Below are 18,039 nucleotides of genomic sequence, written 5' to 3'. Positions count from 1 at the left end.
TCGCCTTAAGACACTTGCCCCAAGGCTCTTCAGTACCAAATTGGATAACATTATAGAATTCATGAATGAAGTGTGTGTATTTTCTATAATGATACTTCTGCTTGAAGATACTTACAAGTAGTTATTAACATAAGAATTGAGAAACAGTAACAAACACAATAATTCGTAATGCTAATCAGGTTAGCAAATCAAGTTGCACTATAGAACTTTTTTCATTGGATGCAATTTTTTTTCTAACATAATTTCAAGACATCTCAAACTCACAGGTATTTTTGAGGAAATACTTTTCTGTTGCTAAAATAAAAAATTACAATGACTTATCTTATTTGAACTCGAATGAAATTAAGATTTATTTAAACTTGTTCTTCATCTCAGTCAGCAGGCTCAAAATTTGAGAAAATCATCGAGTTTCTACTTTGAAAACCTTCTTCTTCACCTTCTGTTGAACAATATTCAAATCTCTGCTTACACTAAGTAATATAGATAAACGTTTTTAACCCAACGTTATATTTTTCGGTAAACAAATCTCCCGTTTTTACTTTTTTTTTGCTTGAATTTTATAAATTTGACAATAGCAGACAATATTATCAACTTCCGTCAACTCAATATATAAGACCACCAGAAGTAGAAAGAAATATTATAGTAAAAGGAAATCCGTAACCATCTCATTGAATTTCTTCGAGTATTTCAGATGTATGTTATGTTTTCCTTCAGGAAACCTGTACTGCCTGAAAAATAAACTCAAATAATAAGAAAAAAACTTTGAATTGATACGCACTTGGCCATTTTGATATTGGAAAACAGAAATCCAGGATGCTCAGACGCTACCATAGGATCTTTATCACCGTGGAGTATAAAAGTGGGGCACTTGATTTTCTCTAAGCAGCTACTGCACAAGTCACCGCTGTTTTGATTGTACAGAGCTGTAACAGCATCACACCATTTGTCAAACATGTCTTGCAGCCCCTTCTCTGTATAGAGTGCCACAAGAGGAGCTCTCATTTTTTCAGACCACTTGGATACATCTCTCAATTCTGAAAAAACCTCCAATCTTTGAGCAAACATTGTATTACTATAGGGGAACTACAAATTCGAACTCACTCTGGAAAGTTTCTACCTCTTCTGCAATAATGTAGGAGCTAGCACCCCATATAACCAATTTTTCCACATTATCTGGGTATTTAGATGCCATAATAATCCCAGAAATGCCACCATCACTCCAACCAAGTAATGAATATTTGTCGATTCCCAACATCTACAAAAACCGAAACATACTCTATTACATATTAATTGAATATTATTTGGGAAGGTACTTGTGTTATTCTTGATATTCAAGATTTTCCACTCTTATGAAATCAAAAAAGGAAATTTCTTATAACTAAACAAAATACATTTCAGAACAAAAATACCATATTAAATGAAAGATATTTCGTTGGGTATTTTTACCTCCCACAATCTGAAAAATATAAAAATTGTAATAGAGAACTGTATATATGTGTAGAAAGGGCAAACTTTTTATTTTACCCCAATAAGACTGTGTGAATTCAAAGTAGTTTCACAAAATAAAAAGTTCTACTTATCAGTAACTCTTATTCAATAATTTTCTCTATCAAAAAAGATATTGGAGTAAACTAAAAAGTTTGCCCTTTTTACACGTGCATAAAATTATCCATTACAATTTTTATATTTTTCAGACTGCTGAAGGTAAAAATACCCAAAGGTCGATAAAAAATACCATGTTCCTTGACTCTTTTTGGGTTTTTAAGCTTCCATAAACTGGATATTACTGGAGTTTTTTTACCCAACACCAAACAGTTATTTTTTACATATGTTAAACAGTAGTATTCATTACTACAACAAATGTTCCAAACAGTGCATCACAAGTTCCTTAACCTGAATAATAAAGTATCTCGTAACTGTTCGGAATATATCAATGTATGATACTATCATTTTTCCCCAAATTTGATTATCGTGTTACCTACTGTATTCTTTTGATCTTCAAAAAATGTCACCACTACAAAATCGTGGACTGAGAATTATTTTAAAGTTACAGTGGTTGAAACTTGTTGAAAATAATTATACTTTTAGGTAACACAAACCATACTATTATCCTTCTCAAATCTACGAAAACTTCGAAGATTAAACCTGAAACCGTTTCAAAAAATTATAGTTCAATGAATCAGTTTTTTTTCCATTTCGACATAGTTGTATCAACCGGATTGTTATCGTTACCATAAGATATGCTTTGTCAATAAAAATGTTTCTTCCTCAGTCAATAAAGAATATTTCTCTCTCCCTCTCTCTCTCTCTATTAGCAACATCTCTATATACATTTCATAATTTTAAATTGAATATGAAACTAAATTTTATGTAAAATGCCTATGCCATCAATAAGTCCGACAAGTCTTTCATTATCGCAACTTCACTTTAAAACGTCTCCCAATAATTTCAGCATCTGAAAACATAGCCTTCCATTATGTTGTAACACACATTCAGTCAAAATGTGTTTGATTCTGAGAATAGTTTGACACACTCACATCGAGTAATTTGTCACCAGTTATGAGGTGTTCATACATTAACTTAGTATGGCCAATGCGAAGGTATGCGAGGATTACTTAATTGAGCCTCTTTAACGGGGGATTTTCCATGGCAGAACCAATTTTTTTACTTCAATCACTTTGGTGATAGAAAGGTTCAATTGCAACGGCCAGTTGTCAGTAAGGATTGATGATAGTTTTCGATATGCGGGGACACTGAATATTTATTTATTTATTTGACACTTTGGTACATTGAGTACATGTGCTAAGTCATAATTAAAAAACAAAAATAAAACTACAGAAGTTGAACAATACAAAAACAATAAATATGGTTCACGTCACTCTATTTCAAATATGTGATGCGATTAGCTGATACTTGAACATCCATGATACTGTATAAAAAATGTATTGTGAGAGTTTACAAAACTGTGACATGTGTTTCACTATGCAATATATCTTCTTCAGGCATATTCAGTACCTTCGGACAAGTTGGATAAATCAACATAATATTAATTTCCTGGCAAATTAAGTAATTTATTTACCATACATATTTTAAAAATCATTTCAGAGAAGTGGAAACATACAAATTCAAAGAATACTCTTACCCATTCTATAAACTGTAATGTAAATCACCTTCATGAATTCCTGTGCACATTGTGCATCATCTTCATAAAAAGTAGTGCAGAAATTACGATCTGGAGGTCTACTGTGGCCATACCCAGGTGGATCCCAAGCAATAATTGTGAATTTACTTTTATCTAGGCCTTCGATTTGTGGTTTGAAATCACTCCAAATTGTTCCTAAAGCTCCCGGTAAACAGAAAACGACTTTCGGGCCTTCTCCTGATTTTACATAGTTAATGGTCTGATCTCCGACTTTGATTTTCTGTTCCTGAAATGGATTTTTGTAGAAATTATTCTATATTTGGAATACTAATAGCCTGAAGGTTTCCTTACTTGTACAGTGGACATTTTTAAAACTGGAAACCAAGAACGAGAAAACTGTAAAATTCGACTGTTGCGAATTATATTCATAACCATTTTTTTAAATTTCTAATTAATTCTATAGATGTATTTACAACAAATTAGTTTAAAGTTCATGGGTACAATTCAAATTGACTTGCGTAATAATACAAATTAATAAGCATGTCAATTATATCATTAAAAATATGAATAGAATAACTATTCCAAACTCAAATCACAATGTTGTCAAGTTTTCACAATCAATAAACGAACTATCGGTTAAAGACAGCAGCAGTTTGGCGCATCACTTGTCACATGATTAACTTCGTTCTTCACTGCTCCCAATAGGAAACACGCATACAGGTGTCTTTTCATGGGGAATCATAGATATTATAATATATCTATGATAAAATGTGAAAGTGGAACCTCTGGTCTAGAATAAATAAAACTATTTCCAAGAAAACCTTCATCTCCAGAAGACGCCAATTCAGTTGGTGAAACGCACCTCAAGAAAATTATTGCAATTTCTGGTGATTTGGAAAAGTATTTGTTTTTGGATAATTATGATGATCATCTAATTGATAATTGTAGTGAGGCTTTTATTTATGAAATTGGGTCTAGAGATTTATTGAAAAAGCGGTATGTTTAGAAATTTGTTCTCAAAACTGGTATTTTTACCGATTTGCTTTTCTTTTGTCAAAATCCCTCGACACAAGAAATGAGATTGACCCAACCACCCAACTTTGTACAAATAGTGGTGTAGATAGAAAAAAATTATCCAAGAATCGTTTCCAAATGTATACATTGGATCTCTCTATTTCATGAATCTGTTTCTGAATGAAATCTACTGTCGGACCTCTACGAACGACAACCCCCGTGGAAACTTGTGCGAGCTAAGGATTAACGATGTCGTACCTTTTAACGTGTGATTCCTAACACAGGTTGGACGATAGCAAGTGAAAATCGATCGTTCAGCCTGGGGCTTGAACCACCGACCACCACGGCGGTCACTTTGAGTGAGTGAACAAAGCACCCACGTCGAACCGATCGGCTACCGACCGAAGAATCAAGAGTGCCGTTGATCGAGAGTTTTCGTCAGAATATCTTACATTGATTTACGTTGTTTTATCACATCAATGGTAACATTGGTATTTCCTGCAGTTTCTGAATAGAATATTTGCCTGCCACAGAATCAGGTGTCAAGTTTTATTTCGGGTCATTGCATAATGATGTGTGTTAAAGAAAATATAGCTGTTTACACAATCGTCTTCGATTGTGGATTCTAACAATCGAAACGTCGTGACGTAACTTGGTTTGGAATATTTTAATTTTTCATTTTTTGTTAATATTTTTTAATTTTCAGCTTTTATTGATATTTTAATTTTTTATTTGTTGCTTGTATGTTATTTCTTTGTAATTTCACTTTTTTTGTTTAATAAAATTGTTATTTTCAGTTAATCTTTGTAATTTTTTTCAGGGATTTCACAGGGATTTCAGGGAGTTGCACTAGTTACTCCAATATTCAAGAAAGGAGACCCTAATACATATGATAATTATAGAAGAATAAGTTTACTATCCAGTATATCCAAATTATTTGAGTTAAATATTAAAAATCAACTGCTAACATTTTTAACAGCAAATCACCTTCTCTCATCGAATCAGCATGGTTTTACGAATAATCGAAGTACTGAAACAGCTCTATATGACTTCAATGAACACTTAATAACTTCTCTTGACTGCAAATTTCAAATATGCGGTTTGTTCATAGATTTCTCAAAAGCGTTCGATTGTGTAGATCACGAGTTATTACTTTTGAAAATGAATAGACTTGGGGTGCGGGGAATTGCTCACGATTTGATAAAGACATATCTTCAAAATAGGAAACAGCAAGTCATTGTACAAGGTGTGAAAAGACAATCAATAACAATAAATCAGGGTGTCCCTCAAGGATCCATACTGGGACCACTTTTCTTTTTAATTTATGCTAACGATCTAATAAAGTACCTTCATGATCTTACAATGGTACATATAGTTGCATATGCAGACGACACCAACCTTTTGATTAAAGCAAAAAATCCCATAGTACTTCCAGAATTAACTGAAGTGGTCTATAATAAAGTAATTACATGGGCTACTAAAAACCATCTACCACTCAACATCAACAAAACAGTGTTAATGAAATTCTCATTAGGTAATAGGAATGACCCTCTTAGTATATTTAAATATAACGATCTGGAGGTTACATCTTGCCCAACAACAAAAATACTTGGTCTCACTGTAGATCACAGACTTACGTGGAATCCACATATTGACCTACTCTGCGATAAATTGAAAAAAAATTGCTACGCACTAAGATTCATGCGAAATCACTGCAGCAAGGAAGTTCTGCTCAGCCTGTACTATGCGACCATCAATTCTCATATAAGATACGGAATTCTAAATTGGGGGAAGGGATCTTCTGCACAAAGAGTTTTTATACTCCAAAAATATGCTATCCGAATAATTGATGATCTAGAATGGCAACAGGCATGTAGAGATTCCTTCAAGAAATTGAGAATTCTCACTCTTGCTGGGTTGTATATATATGAATCATGTATTTATGTGTTCAAAAATATATCTTCATTTGAAGCGAATCGAGAAAATCATGGCTACTCAACTCGATCAAAAAATTTTTTGGTAACTGCTGCACATCGGACTGCACTTTTTCAGAAAAGTTATCTATACCTTGGCCCAAAATTTTTCAATAAGTTAGACGGCACAGTGAGAGAATCTCCTAATATTTCGATTTTTAAAGCACGATTGAAAGCCTATCTCATCCAAAAAAACTGCTATACCATCAATGAATTTTTTGCAAATCAATAATTCTTCACTCTAGACGGGCAGCTATTAGTAAACAATTTACCCTCTCATATGTATGTTGACTATAAATGTTATAAATTTGTATTGTAATATATTTATTATGTTTTACACCCCATTTGTATGTTAGACGGTAAATGTTTTTAAATTTGTATTGTTTTATATTTAATATGTTTTACACTCCATTTTTTTAATTTGTATTGTATTATGTTTATTGTGTTTTACACACTATGGACGTCTTCCTTGTTACTGTGTACTATTTTGTGAAAGAAATTTTATACTTTTTAACGAGAGAAGTTAATAAATATTATTATTATTATTAAAACAATGGAAGTCTGAACTCATGAAATACAATAACTTTATGTGTGTGAAAGAAAAAATTTGCTACCCACTTTTTTATCTTGACTAAAATGATAAAAACAAAATATTCTGTAGCAGACATTGATTTAAATTTTTTCTTAACTTTTTACAAAATTACAAATCATTTCAAGTTTGTAATGAAGATATGATAAAAGAACCATTGGGGTGTAATTTGAAAGACACAGATATGATAAATATGTTTTCAAAGTAGAAGAAAATCTGTGACCAGCTTATTGAATTCTTCTGAAAACCTCAAATGAACATTGTGCTTGCCTTCGGGAAATCTGTGTAGCCTACAAAAGAGATTCTGTCAGTAAGGTAGCGCAAATCGGATGACTTATAATGAAATAAATGAAGATGACCTCTCTAATGAAGCAGACTGCACCAATAGGCAGTGGACCCGAAAAAAGAATCTCTTTTTTACTTACATTACTGCTTTTATGTTGCGAAATAAAAATTCTGGATGCTCCGGCGACATCATGGGATCTTTGTCACCGTGAAGTATTAAAGTAGGGCATTGGATTAGCTTCAGCCAATTGCTACAAATGTTACCACCCTTGCTATAAAACTCTTCAGCCGTATCGCACCATTTGCTCCACATTTTCTGAAGTTCTTTTGCTGTGTAAAGGGCAACAAGAGGGCCTTTCATTTTTTCAGACCACCTACTTATATCTCTCATACCTTAAATACACAAATTGAAATAAAACTGAAGCTTATATATCTCAACATACTGTTATAGTATTCTATCTCTTGTTGAATGATGTAGGAGTTGACACCCCATATAACCAGCTTTTCTACGTTCTGCGGGTACTTGGAGGCCATGATAATGGCAGAAATTCCCCCATCACTCCAGCCCAGCAAAGAAAACCCATTGATCTGCAGCTTCTAAAATTAATGGTGATGCATTCTGAACCGGTTACATTTCAGAGTTACCTTCATGAGTGCATATGCATAATGTGCATCATTCTCGTAGAAGCTAGTACCGAACTGCCGGTCTGGGGGGCGACTTTGGCCATAGCCTGGTGGGTCCCAGACTATGAGAGTGAATTTGCTTTTGTCTAACCCTTCGATTTGGGGTTTGAAATCGCTCCAAATGGTTCCTAAAGCACCAGGTAAACAGAGGATGTTTGTGGTTCCTTTGCCAACTTTTATATAATTGATTATCTTATCTATTATTTTTATTTTTTGTTCCTGAAACCGAAAAATGTCTAAAAACATCTACATTCATTACTCAATTGAGTCCTACTTACGTTTGTATTGGTCATTGTCACTATAGTTGCGACACGATCATTTATACTATGAAAAAAAATTAATAAAAATACACAATGTAATTTCTTTACTGATAGAAGGTCAATATTATTTATCAAGCAATATCATAGAAATAAATCAAGTTTGATATATTCAAAACACAGAAATTGAACAGACCGTCAAATGTCTAAATTTTGTGCACAAATGGCGGCAACAAAAAGTGAAAGTGAAAAATGGTCAATGAAACTGACGAAAATCAATATCAAAACATACTAATAAAGACTACAAGATTTTCACTGTAAAAGGTTTCACAAAAATGACGATACGTGTTTTTCAAGGAGAAGTGATTATCCCTACTTGAGTAAGAAGTGTTATCTATGCATTAGGGAAACACATGTCGCGGATTTGTAAACTTCACAGATGAGAAGTCGAAATGTTTATTTGTTGTAGTAGAGCTCTTGTGCCTACTATACTTTTTATTTGTCTTTCATATGGACTGACAGGAATCGATAATGCATTCAAAAAAAACTTTCCAATAATTTCGACGGGAATCAAAGTATAAAAATAAAGTTTTATATGAACTGCAATAAATTTAGGACACAGCAGTTAAAGTAAATAGGCTTATCAAATGCTAAAACTATATGCAGTAAGAATACATTGTAAATAGAAAACAATGTTAAAACTCTGCGTTAATTTAGATGTCAAAAATGCGGTGTAGCTGTTGTTTTTAGACACTTTTTCAATGGAATGACATCTATTGAAAACACATTTGTCCGCGCCCACTTCTGTAACCAAGTCTGTTAGTCGTCAGATGACTCAAAAGTGTGGCAGAATATTTTGAAGACAGGTTTTGAGACCAACTTCTGATTCAGATTTCACTACTACTGAATAATTCGTTTTGTCTGACTCATTTTTTATTTCATAATGGCATTTATGCTTTGTCAATAAGTTATATTTTCTTGGAAAATAAAGTACAGTGGTCGGTAGAATTGGTTGCAGAACAATGCTAGTGAGAAGTGCAGACAGGCTATATCAACTATTTATTTCATCCATTTGTTTTCCTTAAATACAAATTTACTTTACTGCAAGGCAACTAGCTGAACAAAATCCAGAGCACAAATACATTTGTGGTCCAAGACCAGACACTGCTGTTTCCACCTACTATAGGTCTCACCAGTAGTGCTAAGCTGAACGACTCAAGTCATAGGACAAGTCTTGTTTGGCAACTGACTGACGTGGGAACTTCGTTTATCTCTAATATTCGAGGATAGAGTTTTCTGCCTATCCCAAAGATGGCGTCTTTGTAAGGGGAAATGTCACTTTTACATATAAAAAAACTTGAAATGAGACAACTTGTATCTGTTTGATGTGATTTATTAAAAAAAGAGATTAATCGAAAATGAATGCATAAGTTACACTGGAAAATAGCGGTGAATCAATTTGAGTTTAATGTGTAAATTAGTAATGTGAATACTAAAAATCTTAATCGTACAATTCCCCGCTTTCCATGGCTTGCTGATAATTCTTCCCTCCTTTCTGTTCTGAGTCCAGTTTAATCATGTCGTCGATTCTTAATATCGTAATGGCGGCTTCGGTGGCGAACTTCAGAGACTTTATTTTCGACATGGTCGGTTCCAAAACTCCGGCTTTCTTATTGTCCCTGACTTTTCCTAAAGAAAAAAAAAATTCGCCATTCCATCCCCTACGAACGGGGTCATTTTTCTGAACGAATAAGAAAAAAGTTTGCAAAACAAGCTTCACGATATTTCAATTTCTCACATACCTTTGGGTGATAATTGAAGACAATTTTGGATATTAACAATTAAATGTTGTGAAGCAGCTTGATTTCAAAAAATTTTCTTATTCTTTTTATTTTCCATTTGTATATTGTTGAAGTTTTATTTATTATTCGCCACATTCTATCAACTTACTATCATCTCGGATCACATATTAACTTACATATACTCCTATATTTCATAAGTTCCATTAATTTATATTTTTGTTTAAAATGCAAATCTGCCAATAACATATTTTTAGACAATAAAAGTCCAAAGTTCACCAAGAAATATTGTTGAACAAATTTGAGAAAACTACTTCTTCAAATCCATGAAAATCACACTCAGGCACTATGAGTGGTTGCTTGATTCCAAATGTTTTGAAGTTCTAGTGTGTGTACCTTCCTTTCAAGCTTTGGCAACGAGATAATGCTCGGATCGATTACTTTAAGTATATTTATCATCACCAATTTCAAAAGAAACCCCAACGAATACGGCCCCACGTTGGGCGCCAACCGAAAATCAAAAATTGAAAAAATCCCACTCACCCTCGATCAAATCCAAGCCGACGTACTTGAGGTGAGAGTGGTCCTTCTTGGTCTGACTGGAGTTATGGTAGGCCCTGAGTTTGGCGACGAGGTCGGTGGCGTCTTGCGCCGCGTTGACGGCCAGCGTCTTCGGGATGACGAGCAGGCTTCGGGCGAACTCGGCGATAGCGAGCTGCTCGCGCGAACTCAGCGTCGTCGCGAAGTTCTCGAGGTAGATCGACAGAGCCGCCTCGACTGATCCACCGCCGACGACGACGCTCTTCGACTCGAGGACGCGTTTAACGACGCATAGGGCGTCGTGCACCGACCGCTCCATCTCGTCGCAGTAGAAGTCGTTGGGGCCGCGCAGGATCACAGAGGCGGCCGTGCGGGCCTTAGGGCTGGAAACAAACATAGCATGAGTAAAAATAGGAGACAAAAAAGTATTACCCTCCATAAAATAATATCTTCTGATAACAAAGTTCTTGATAAAAAAAACATCTCGACTAACCCTTTGATGATAATCAACTCGTCGTCGGCGATCCTTTCTTGGACGACCTCGGCCGCCTCGCCTACCATGGTCGAGTCGAACGTTTCGTCGCCGTCCATGTTCGTCAGCGAGGTGAGGAAGGCGGCGCCCGTCGCTTTGGCGATGCGCTTCAGGTCAGCTTTCTTGACGCGGCGCACGGCCATGGCACCGCTCTCCACGAAGTACTTCAGGCAGAGGTCGTCAATGCCGCCGGAAACGAGGACCACGTTCACGCCCGTAGAGAGGATCTTCTGGATGCGCTCCTTCGTTATGTCCAGCTCCCGGCTGCGGATGCCTTCCAGCTGGTCTGGGTCCGTGATCAGCACCTGAATAATTGAATATAACTTTGAAATTTTGAAAATCCTATTAAAAAAGATACCTCCAACTTCTGCTCTAATTTTCAATAAAAATAAGTTTATTATTATTATTTTTTTAACAAGCTTTTATTGAAACTTATTAAGCTAATGTAGTGAAATGAATAAAATATGTTTTGCTCAAAATAGAGAATTTATTCTAGTAAAAACAAATTATCCTTATAGCGTTATTATTGATTATAACAACTGAAAATGAAAATGAATATTTTTATCAATTTGAAGCATTATGCAAAAACTCAAAGGGAAACTGAAAAAATCAATTACGTTTGTGTGTATTGACAGTAAATGTCAGTGTGATCAATACAAACAAACATTTGATGAAATTGTGAATCAATCACTTTTATAATGGAGTTGCATAAACTGAAGAACATTCAAAATATCCTGGAAAAATCCGTTTCAACGACACTGAGGAGTCATTTAAAAAATGCCCAGTATTTTCAAGACATCATCGAATATTCCAACGAAATAAACAAGGAAGCAGCTGGAGAGAAAGAAATCGTACAGCAGAAGATAAAAGAAATGCTGGAACTATTGAAACAAAAGTCTGAGTTACTAAAAGAGAACCGAATTGCGGATATAACAGACTTCAATCAGTTCAAGAGAGAGATGATAACAATCCAGGAAAATATAAAGAACCTCAAAGCAGAAGCTAGGATGAAACTTGAACTGCTACAAAGAGAATATGTAGAGATTGGTGAAGATACAGATTATTACACGAGGCTACTACCCACTTGGTCAGAAGCAACAAAAAAAGATGCACATGCTTATGGTAAGAGTGTACAGAAGATTATTAATATGGCATTGGGGCATAATAGTAATAACGATAAATATACTCTACAAAGACATTATTGGTCAGATGAATGTATAGAAAAACACATATGCAAAATAAAAAACAATACAATGATTATTCAACATTGTTAATACTCAGGACTAAACATTTAAAAAGTCAGAAGAGGTCGTTATAAAATTCCTACAACCTATATTCGGGTCTGTTACTTAATATACACTAGTCTTATTGTAGGTTGCTTTATATGGTTTGGTGGATAGTTATAATTTTTTGCATGTCCTAACAGAATGGTTCTTTAACGAGGAAAAATGTCGGAATTGACAATTTCACATGTTTTTTTTTCAGGTAATATTAGTTACATATAATTCATTATAACATTAAAATCAACAGTTCAAAAATTCCTTTTCAAAACTCTCAAAGGTGCGAATTCGTTTGCTCCTTTGAAGAGTGACATGATAGAAAAAGAAAGACTCTAATTTTGAAATGTTATTTCATATGATACGGAGTCTCTAAAAGGAAAAAAGCCACTGTACTGACCATTCGTAAAGCTGCAGCTTCACAAATGACTTTTCTGAAGCATCAACACATATTTCAATAAATAGTGGCTACACATTACCTAAAATTGTGCACCATATCTTATATTGGCCAGTTTTAGCAGTATGAGTCCCTAGTAAAGCAATGAAGTTTACAAATCTTTCTTATTGTTAAATTTTTCTACCCTACCACTGATTCAGACCCCTTCAAATATACTTTCTGTTCTAGTTAGCAGCGTAAAAGAATCGATTTCCCTGAAAGGTCCAAGATGTAAAGAAGCCAAAGATTTCATTGACTTTGTGAATCAAAGTAAAGGACACGAGAATGGTTGGCGCAAAGAAGACCATCAACTGTTTTTACGCTTTCGGAAAAAGTTTAAAAATGCCGAAGATGCAGCTCTGGAATTACACGAGACATTACCGGATCTTTCTGTAGAAGAGATAAAGCATCACGAAGAATGGTACAAGAGGTACCTGATTTTGCAAAAAAAGAAAAAAGATGCAATAAAAAAATGGAAAAAATCCAAAGCTGGAAATGAACACAGTTCAAGTAGAGATGGAACAGTGGCGGAACCAACATTCGTCCCTAAACAACAAAATACTGAAGAAGTCCGGAAGAAATTATCAGAATGGAAGCTGGAGAAACATCTTCAACAACTCCAAGTCGAACAAGAAACCCGTCAAGCTCAAGAGCAGAGACGCAAAGAGCTCCAAGCTCAGAAGCAAAAGAGAGCAGAAGAATTGAGAAAGTAAGTATTCCTTTAAAGCAAACCACGATTCCCCAAATGCTTAACATTTTTTGTAGGTTAGTGGATGAATGGAAGTCTACCAGGGCGATCCTCGAACAGAAAGAAATAGAACACATGCAACTGGCAGCAGAACAAGAGAAAAAACGAAGAGCTGCCGAAGCAAACATGATGATCAAACAGTTCCAAAGTCAAGACGATCTGTACATCTCCAAAATGCTGAGAGCAAGAAAGAAAGAAGATGCCTCTAAGCCGACGAGAAGTAAATCCAGTCAAACGGCCTCAAGAGATCCTAGGCGATTGCTCAAACCTACGAAACAGTGGATCAATAGAGTGCATGATGACAATATCTATGCTGGCGAAAGCGGCATTCTTCCTTTGAAGAATCTTCCCAAACTGAGTGTACCTGAATGGCGCAAAACGGTTCAATGAATTCTATACAGGATGTTTCAGAATGAGATGCTGGAAGATGTGAATCCTTAGATGATTTCAAGAAGAAAAGTTCCCATGAACCTATATCCTGAACCTGTTAACATTTGAGCTACAGGGTGTTGATCATCCTAACTTTGATAACATCCTAGATATTTGTAAGCATCAGCCGCCATTTTTTGATATACATTTTTTAAAATAGCCTAGATATTTTTGGAAAAATATGTACATCACTGCTCTTTCTTGAAATTAAAATCTAATTTTACAATCTCCACTTATTTTAGGCCAATTTGAATTTTTTTTTGTTTGCTTGACAATCATGATAATGTTGGCCCAATGTCGATCCATGCTATTGTTTTTCAAAACGATTGCTGTTCTGTTGTGAAAATGATTTACAGTATCCATTGTTGAATAATAAATATATCATAATCGAAGGCCTACACATTTAAGAAGAAAAAATCTTTTGACACGAAAAGAAAATTTTGCAAAACACCTTTTTCATAAACTGTGAAGCTAAACATGATTTCCCAACTTACCTGGACTCCCATCTTCATCTTGGCCTTCTGCAGGGAGAAGTCCAAGCACGCCAACTTGGCATTCACGATTTTTTTTGGCATGGCTTGACTAGCTACTGTACAGTTCAAAGCGTATCCTTGGATGAGGAAGCTCTCTCTGGCACTTTTACCATGGGCCTTGAGAACATTAACAGCCTTGATGGGGTACATCGCATTACCTCTCGAGTCCGTTACTTTGATGGCATTTGCTGCGTCTACTACTATGGATGAAAATAGGTCTGCATCTCTGGAGAATGGTTCAGGAAAATTTCAAACAAAACGGTCGTAATTTTAAGGCTAGTTGAGTTACTGTAAAAAAGGATACGCTCCGATAATTTTTGAGCTCATCGACGTTTTCGCAACATTTATAATACAATCATTTCCCAGATCCTCGACTGGTATGGTAAGACGGTCCTGTATATACCTGCAGGCTTCTTTGCAAGCCAGTCTGTAACCACTTATGATGGAAGTGGGGTGAATTTTTTGCTTGACCAGCTCATCTGCATTCTAAAAACGAGGCAACACAAGAAACTATAATTTGTTTCACCAAAAATATATTCAACTTTTCATTTCAAATATTTGTTTCAATGATTTGCACTAGTTTTTGAAAAATATTCAATAAGACTTGAGTATTTCGGTCTTTTGGTCAAGAATTTGAAGGTGAAACATGGTGCTCCAGTTTACCGTCAGAAATAGGGCCACTCAAAAGTCAAAACTGTTGAAAAATTGACTATTTCTGGAACTCACTTCTCGTAATAAAAGATGGTAAAATGATACCTTTACTTCGCGATTGCATTCTTCGAACAAATGTTCACCTTTTTCAAATATGTTCACCCAATAATTCTTTTTTATCATGCTCTAAATGATATTGTCACTTCACTAAAGTTTCTAATATTATTTGTTAGCAATTACAAGTTAAGAAATTGCAATTGTTGCTAAATTTCATCTAGAAGACAAAAAGACATTAGAGGTTGATTCTATTTACACAGAATTTTCAAAGGCATTTATCAATGCAAATCACAATTTGTTGTTGCATAAACTAAATGCTCTGGGTAGTCAGGAAAACATTCTGAAATGGATTGAAAATTATCTTGCCAATGTGTAAAATATGCTAACTCATTATCTTTCTCAATTGCAGTTCCATTTCATGTACCGCAGGAATATCACTTAGGACCATTACTTTTCAATCTATTCGTAAATGATTCAAATGATGTCATTCTCTGTAGTGAATTTCTTCTGTCTGCTAATGTTCTGAAGATGTTCAAAATTGATCATGACTCATCCAATACTAAATTATTTTAGTATAATTCAACTGAGTATGGGGGTGTACGTTTGATTATATTCTACCTGTTGGTATTAGCCAGGGGAGTAGTTGTTTTCTGATAGATGTCAGTCTATTGTGCAGGTAAGTGAATACTGGCCTCAACGAATTGTTCCTTTACATGATTTGATTTATACCCAGTCTTCAAGTATGTCCACTTACTATAGATTTAAATTCATCTTACTTTTTAATTTTTTTATGAAAATATAATTTGGTCAAACTCTATAGGCAAAAAAAAGGCTAATAACGCTAGGGTTGGAATCTAAGATTGATAATGCTGCCTCTCAGTTCAGTGCATGTATATTTTATTCAAATAATAATAATAATAGTAGTTTACCAAACTAAATTACAACTTTGCTCACTGGCTATCGAAAGTCCTTCCCCTCTATGTTTGTTTGTTTTCACAAATTAATACAGTTAGTTGGGCGAGCTTTTTTTTTAATGAAACACTATGCAAATAAGCGCCACATTTTGACTTCTGATTCCTGATCACCAACAAAAAAAGATAAATCCAATTGAAAATTTCTCAAAAACCAGCAGGGGCAGTGAAAACGAACATTTACCAATTGAATATTTCATTTCCCATACCTTCAGCAATTCAGCTGCAATGACAACAACAGAAGTAGTACCGTCGCCAACTTCTTCATCTTGAAGTTGTGCCAATTCGACTAACACCCTAGCAGCAGGGTGTTCGACCTCCAGGAGTCTTAAGATGGTGGCCCCATCGTTTGTCACAGTTACTTCTCCAACATCGTCTACCAACATTTTATCTAATCCTACGGGGCCTAAAGAACTTTTAACTATATTGGCGATGGTTGCGGCTGCCATGACTAAAGAGAAAATTGTCGATATTTATTGGTGTTTGAACCTCGTGAGTACCTTATTTGGTTAGGCCGGTATGCAGGGCCGATATATTTCAGAAAGTATTTGCATCTTACCATTTTGGGAACGAACTGAAGATCCAGTCGTTCTGGATCCCGCAACGGACAAAGGGCTGGCTAAAATCGACATTTTTCAACACATAAGTTTTCAAATCACCCACAACTCTGAAAATGGAAATGAAGGAGATCAATGACAGGTGACAAAATTAACAGATGACAGATGACAAAACAGCAGATGAGAGACACGGAAAAAAGCGCGAGTTCTTAAATTCAACAGAAAATTTCTGGCAGATCAAGATTCAGATGATGTGGTGCTGCAGGTTTTTCCTGCAGCTGAAAAGCAAATGCGCCACTGGAATCAATGAAGTCGCCCCGGAGCGCCAATTAATTTTTTTTGTTTCATAATTTGTTTTATTTTCAACTAGAAACATTAAATTTCTGATAGATTGCTTCAATCAATAGACACGCGCTATAAAGTTAAGAATGAACCAATATATGAATCTCTCGGATCCATCGATGTACTCATCGATGAATTCAAAAACTCCTAAAATGTGACAGGTGCGTTTTGTTAAAATCGATAAAGATTAGTTCTGGAATAAGTTCCAGAACAAACAGAACAGAACATATAAAATTTGTTCTTGATCAAACAACCAGATACAGAACTTTATTTTTGGCTGAAATAATCAACCTAAGTTAGAAATTTCAAAACATATTTGTCCGTTGACAATTATTACGTTACGTCTGAAATACTCATTTATTATTAACGTTTTTTTTTTTTGTAAATTCAGCTCATTTTGATTTAAATAAATATGACAATTTCATTCGTCTATGGTTGATAGTGGAAAGACAAGAAAATCCCCGAAATAATTGATATTGAATACTTAGAACTTGGAAAATGTGAAATGAGACCTATGAACAATGACAAAAGTCCTATTCTAAACGGCCCATTGTTATTTATTCTCTATTGTAGAATAACAGATTGACATAATAACTCATACTAGGAATTAATTTAGTGATCCACAATGGTTGAGGTGATGGTCCATCAAGGTGTATGTGAAAATATTGAAATAGCCCTAAGATTTGTGTCCTAAGTAGACCTAAATGGATTTTTGGTCATATATATTTTTTTGGAGCTTAATCTTATGGTTATCCTGATGTAGTCATGAGATAAAGTCTAAGTCATCTTCTGATGATGTTAAGTTAGTGAAACCCGCAGCGAAAGACAGTATTTTGTTCTGCTAAGGAGAAGTGTATTCAATATATTCATTTAAAATTAGAGGTTGCAATTTCACCTATCAAATGAATACTTTGTCAATGTAGTTTCAGTTAAATTTCATGCAATGACTTTCGACCGCGGTAACAGAATTTATTCGTCTTTAGATTCCTTTCAATTAGTTAGTCACCAATATTCATGCTGTCAACATCTTTGTTTGACATTATGAAAATTGTAATTTCGAATTTGATACATATATCTTTTTTGAAAGGGATTTCAAACAATCGTAGATATTTTTTCAGATACAGATTTTAGTATACCATTTTATTTTTGTGTGAGCACATATTTTAATGGCTGTAGTTGACATTTAAGCATCCATTATCCATATGAGTAGTTGATGTCTACGA

General features: G+C 34.8%; 4 protein-coding genes across 5 annotated transcripts; 1 reads left to right on the top strand and 3 right to left on the bottom strand.

Moving 5' to 3' along the window:
- Positions 1–488: 488 nt before the first annotated feature.
- LOC111503535 (valacyclovir hydrolase) lies at positions 489–3,738 on the bottom strand. The gene is made up of 5 exons (XM_023157872.2): positions 3,494–3,738; positions 3,171–3,428; positions 1,102–1,255; positions 779–1,034; positions 489–728 (listed from the first exon to the last, which is right to left on the bottom strand). The coding sequence occupies exons 1-5, from the start codon at positions 3,575–3,577 to the stop codon at positions 638–640; spliced, it is 843 nt and encodes a 280-aa protein (XP_023013640.1). The 5' UTR covers positions 3,578–3,738; the 3' UTR covers positions 489–637.
- Positions 3,739–6,886: 3,148 nt separating this feature from the next.
- Positions 6,887–8,120, bottom strand: LOC111503524 (valacyclovir hydrolase). Of its 2 annotated transcripts, none has more exons than XM_023157853.2 (5): positions 7,966–8,120; positions 7,649–7,906; positions 7,447–7,591; positions 7,144–7,396; positions 6,887–7,008 (listed from the first exon to the last, which is right to left on the bottom strand). In XM_023157853.2, exons 1-5 carry the CDS (start codon positions 7,978–7,980, stop codon positions 6,918–6,920), a joined length of 762 nt encoding a protein of 253 aa, XP_023013621.2. In that variant the 5' UTR covers positions 7,981–8,120; the 3' UTR covers positions 6,887–6,917. The 2 variants fall into 2 exon arrangements, with proteins under 2 accessions (XP_023013621.2, XP_023013620.2); XM_023157852.2 differs by having other exon boundaries at positions 7,447–7,600; positions 7,966–8,119.
- A 1,196-nt stretch (positions 8,121–9,316) lies between these two features.
- On the bottom strand, positions 9,317–16,636 carry CCT1 (Chaperonin containing TCP1 subunit 1). The gene is made up of 7 exons (XM_074177591.1): positions 16,477–16,636; positions 16,127–16,368; positions 14,543–14,724; positions 14,200–14,464; positions 10,777–11,120; positions 10,287–10,666; positions 9,317–9,633 (listed from the first exon to the last, which is right to left on the bottom strand). Exons 1-7 carry the CDS (start codon positions 16,547–16,549, stop codon positions 9,446–9,448), a joined length of 1,674 nt encoding a protein of 557 aa, XP_074033692.1. The 5' UTR covers positions 16,550–16,636; the 3' UTR covers positions 9,317–9,445.
- Positions 11,455–13,941, top strand: LOC111503526 (uncharacterized). The gene is made up of 3 exons (XM_074177592.1): positions 11,455–11,937; positions 12,718–13,237; positions 13,294–13,941. Exons 1-3 carry the CDS (start codon positions 11,514–11,516, stop codon positions 13,664–13,666), a joined length of 1,317 nt encoding a protein of 438 aa, XP_074033693.1. The 5' UTR covers positions 11,455–11,513; the 3' UTR covers positions 13,667–13,941.
- Positions 16,637–18,039: the final 1,403 nt, after the last annotated feature.

Source organism: Leptinotarsa decemlineata, unplaced genomic scaffold (assembly GCF_025532065.1).
Source record: "Leptinotarsa decemlineata unplaced genomic scaffold, Ldec_3_MD MMD2_tig00002974_RagTag_RagTag, whole genome shotgun sequence".
NCBI classification, from domain to species: domain Eukaryota; kingdom Metazoa; phylum Arthropoda; class Insecta; order Coleoptera; family Chrysomelidae; genus Leptinotarsa; species Leptinotarsa decemlineata.
Note: the sequence above shows the minus strand (reverse complement) of the source record. Positions and strands in the feature narration are given on the sequence as shown.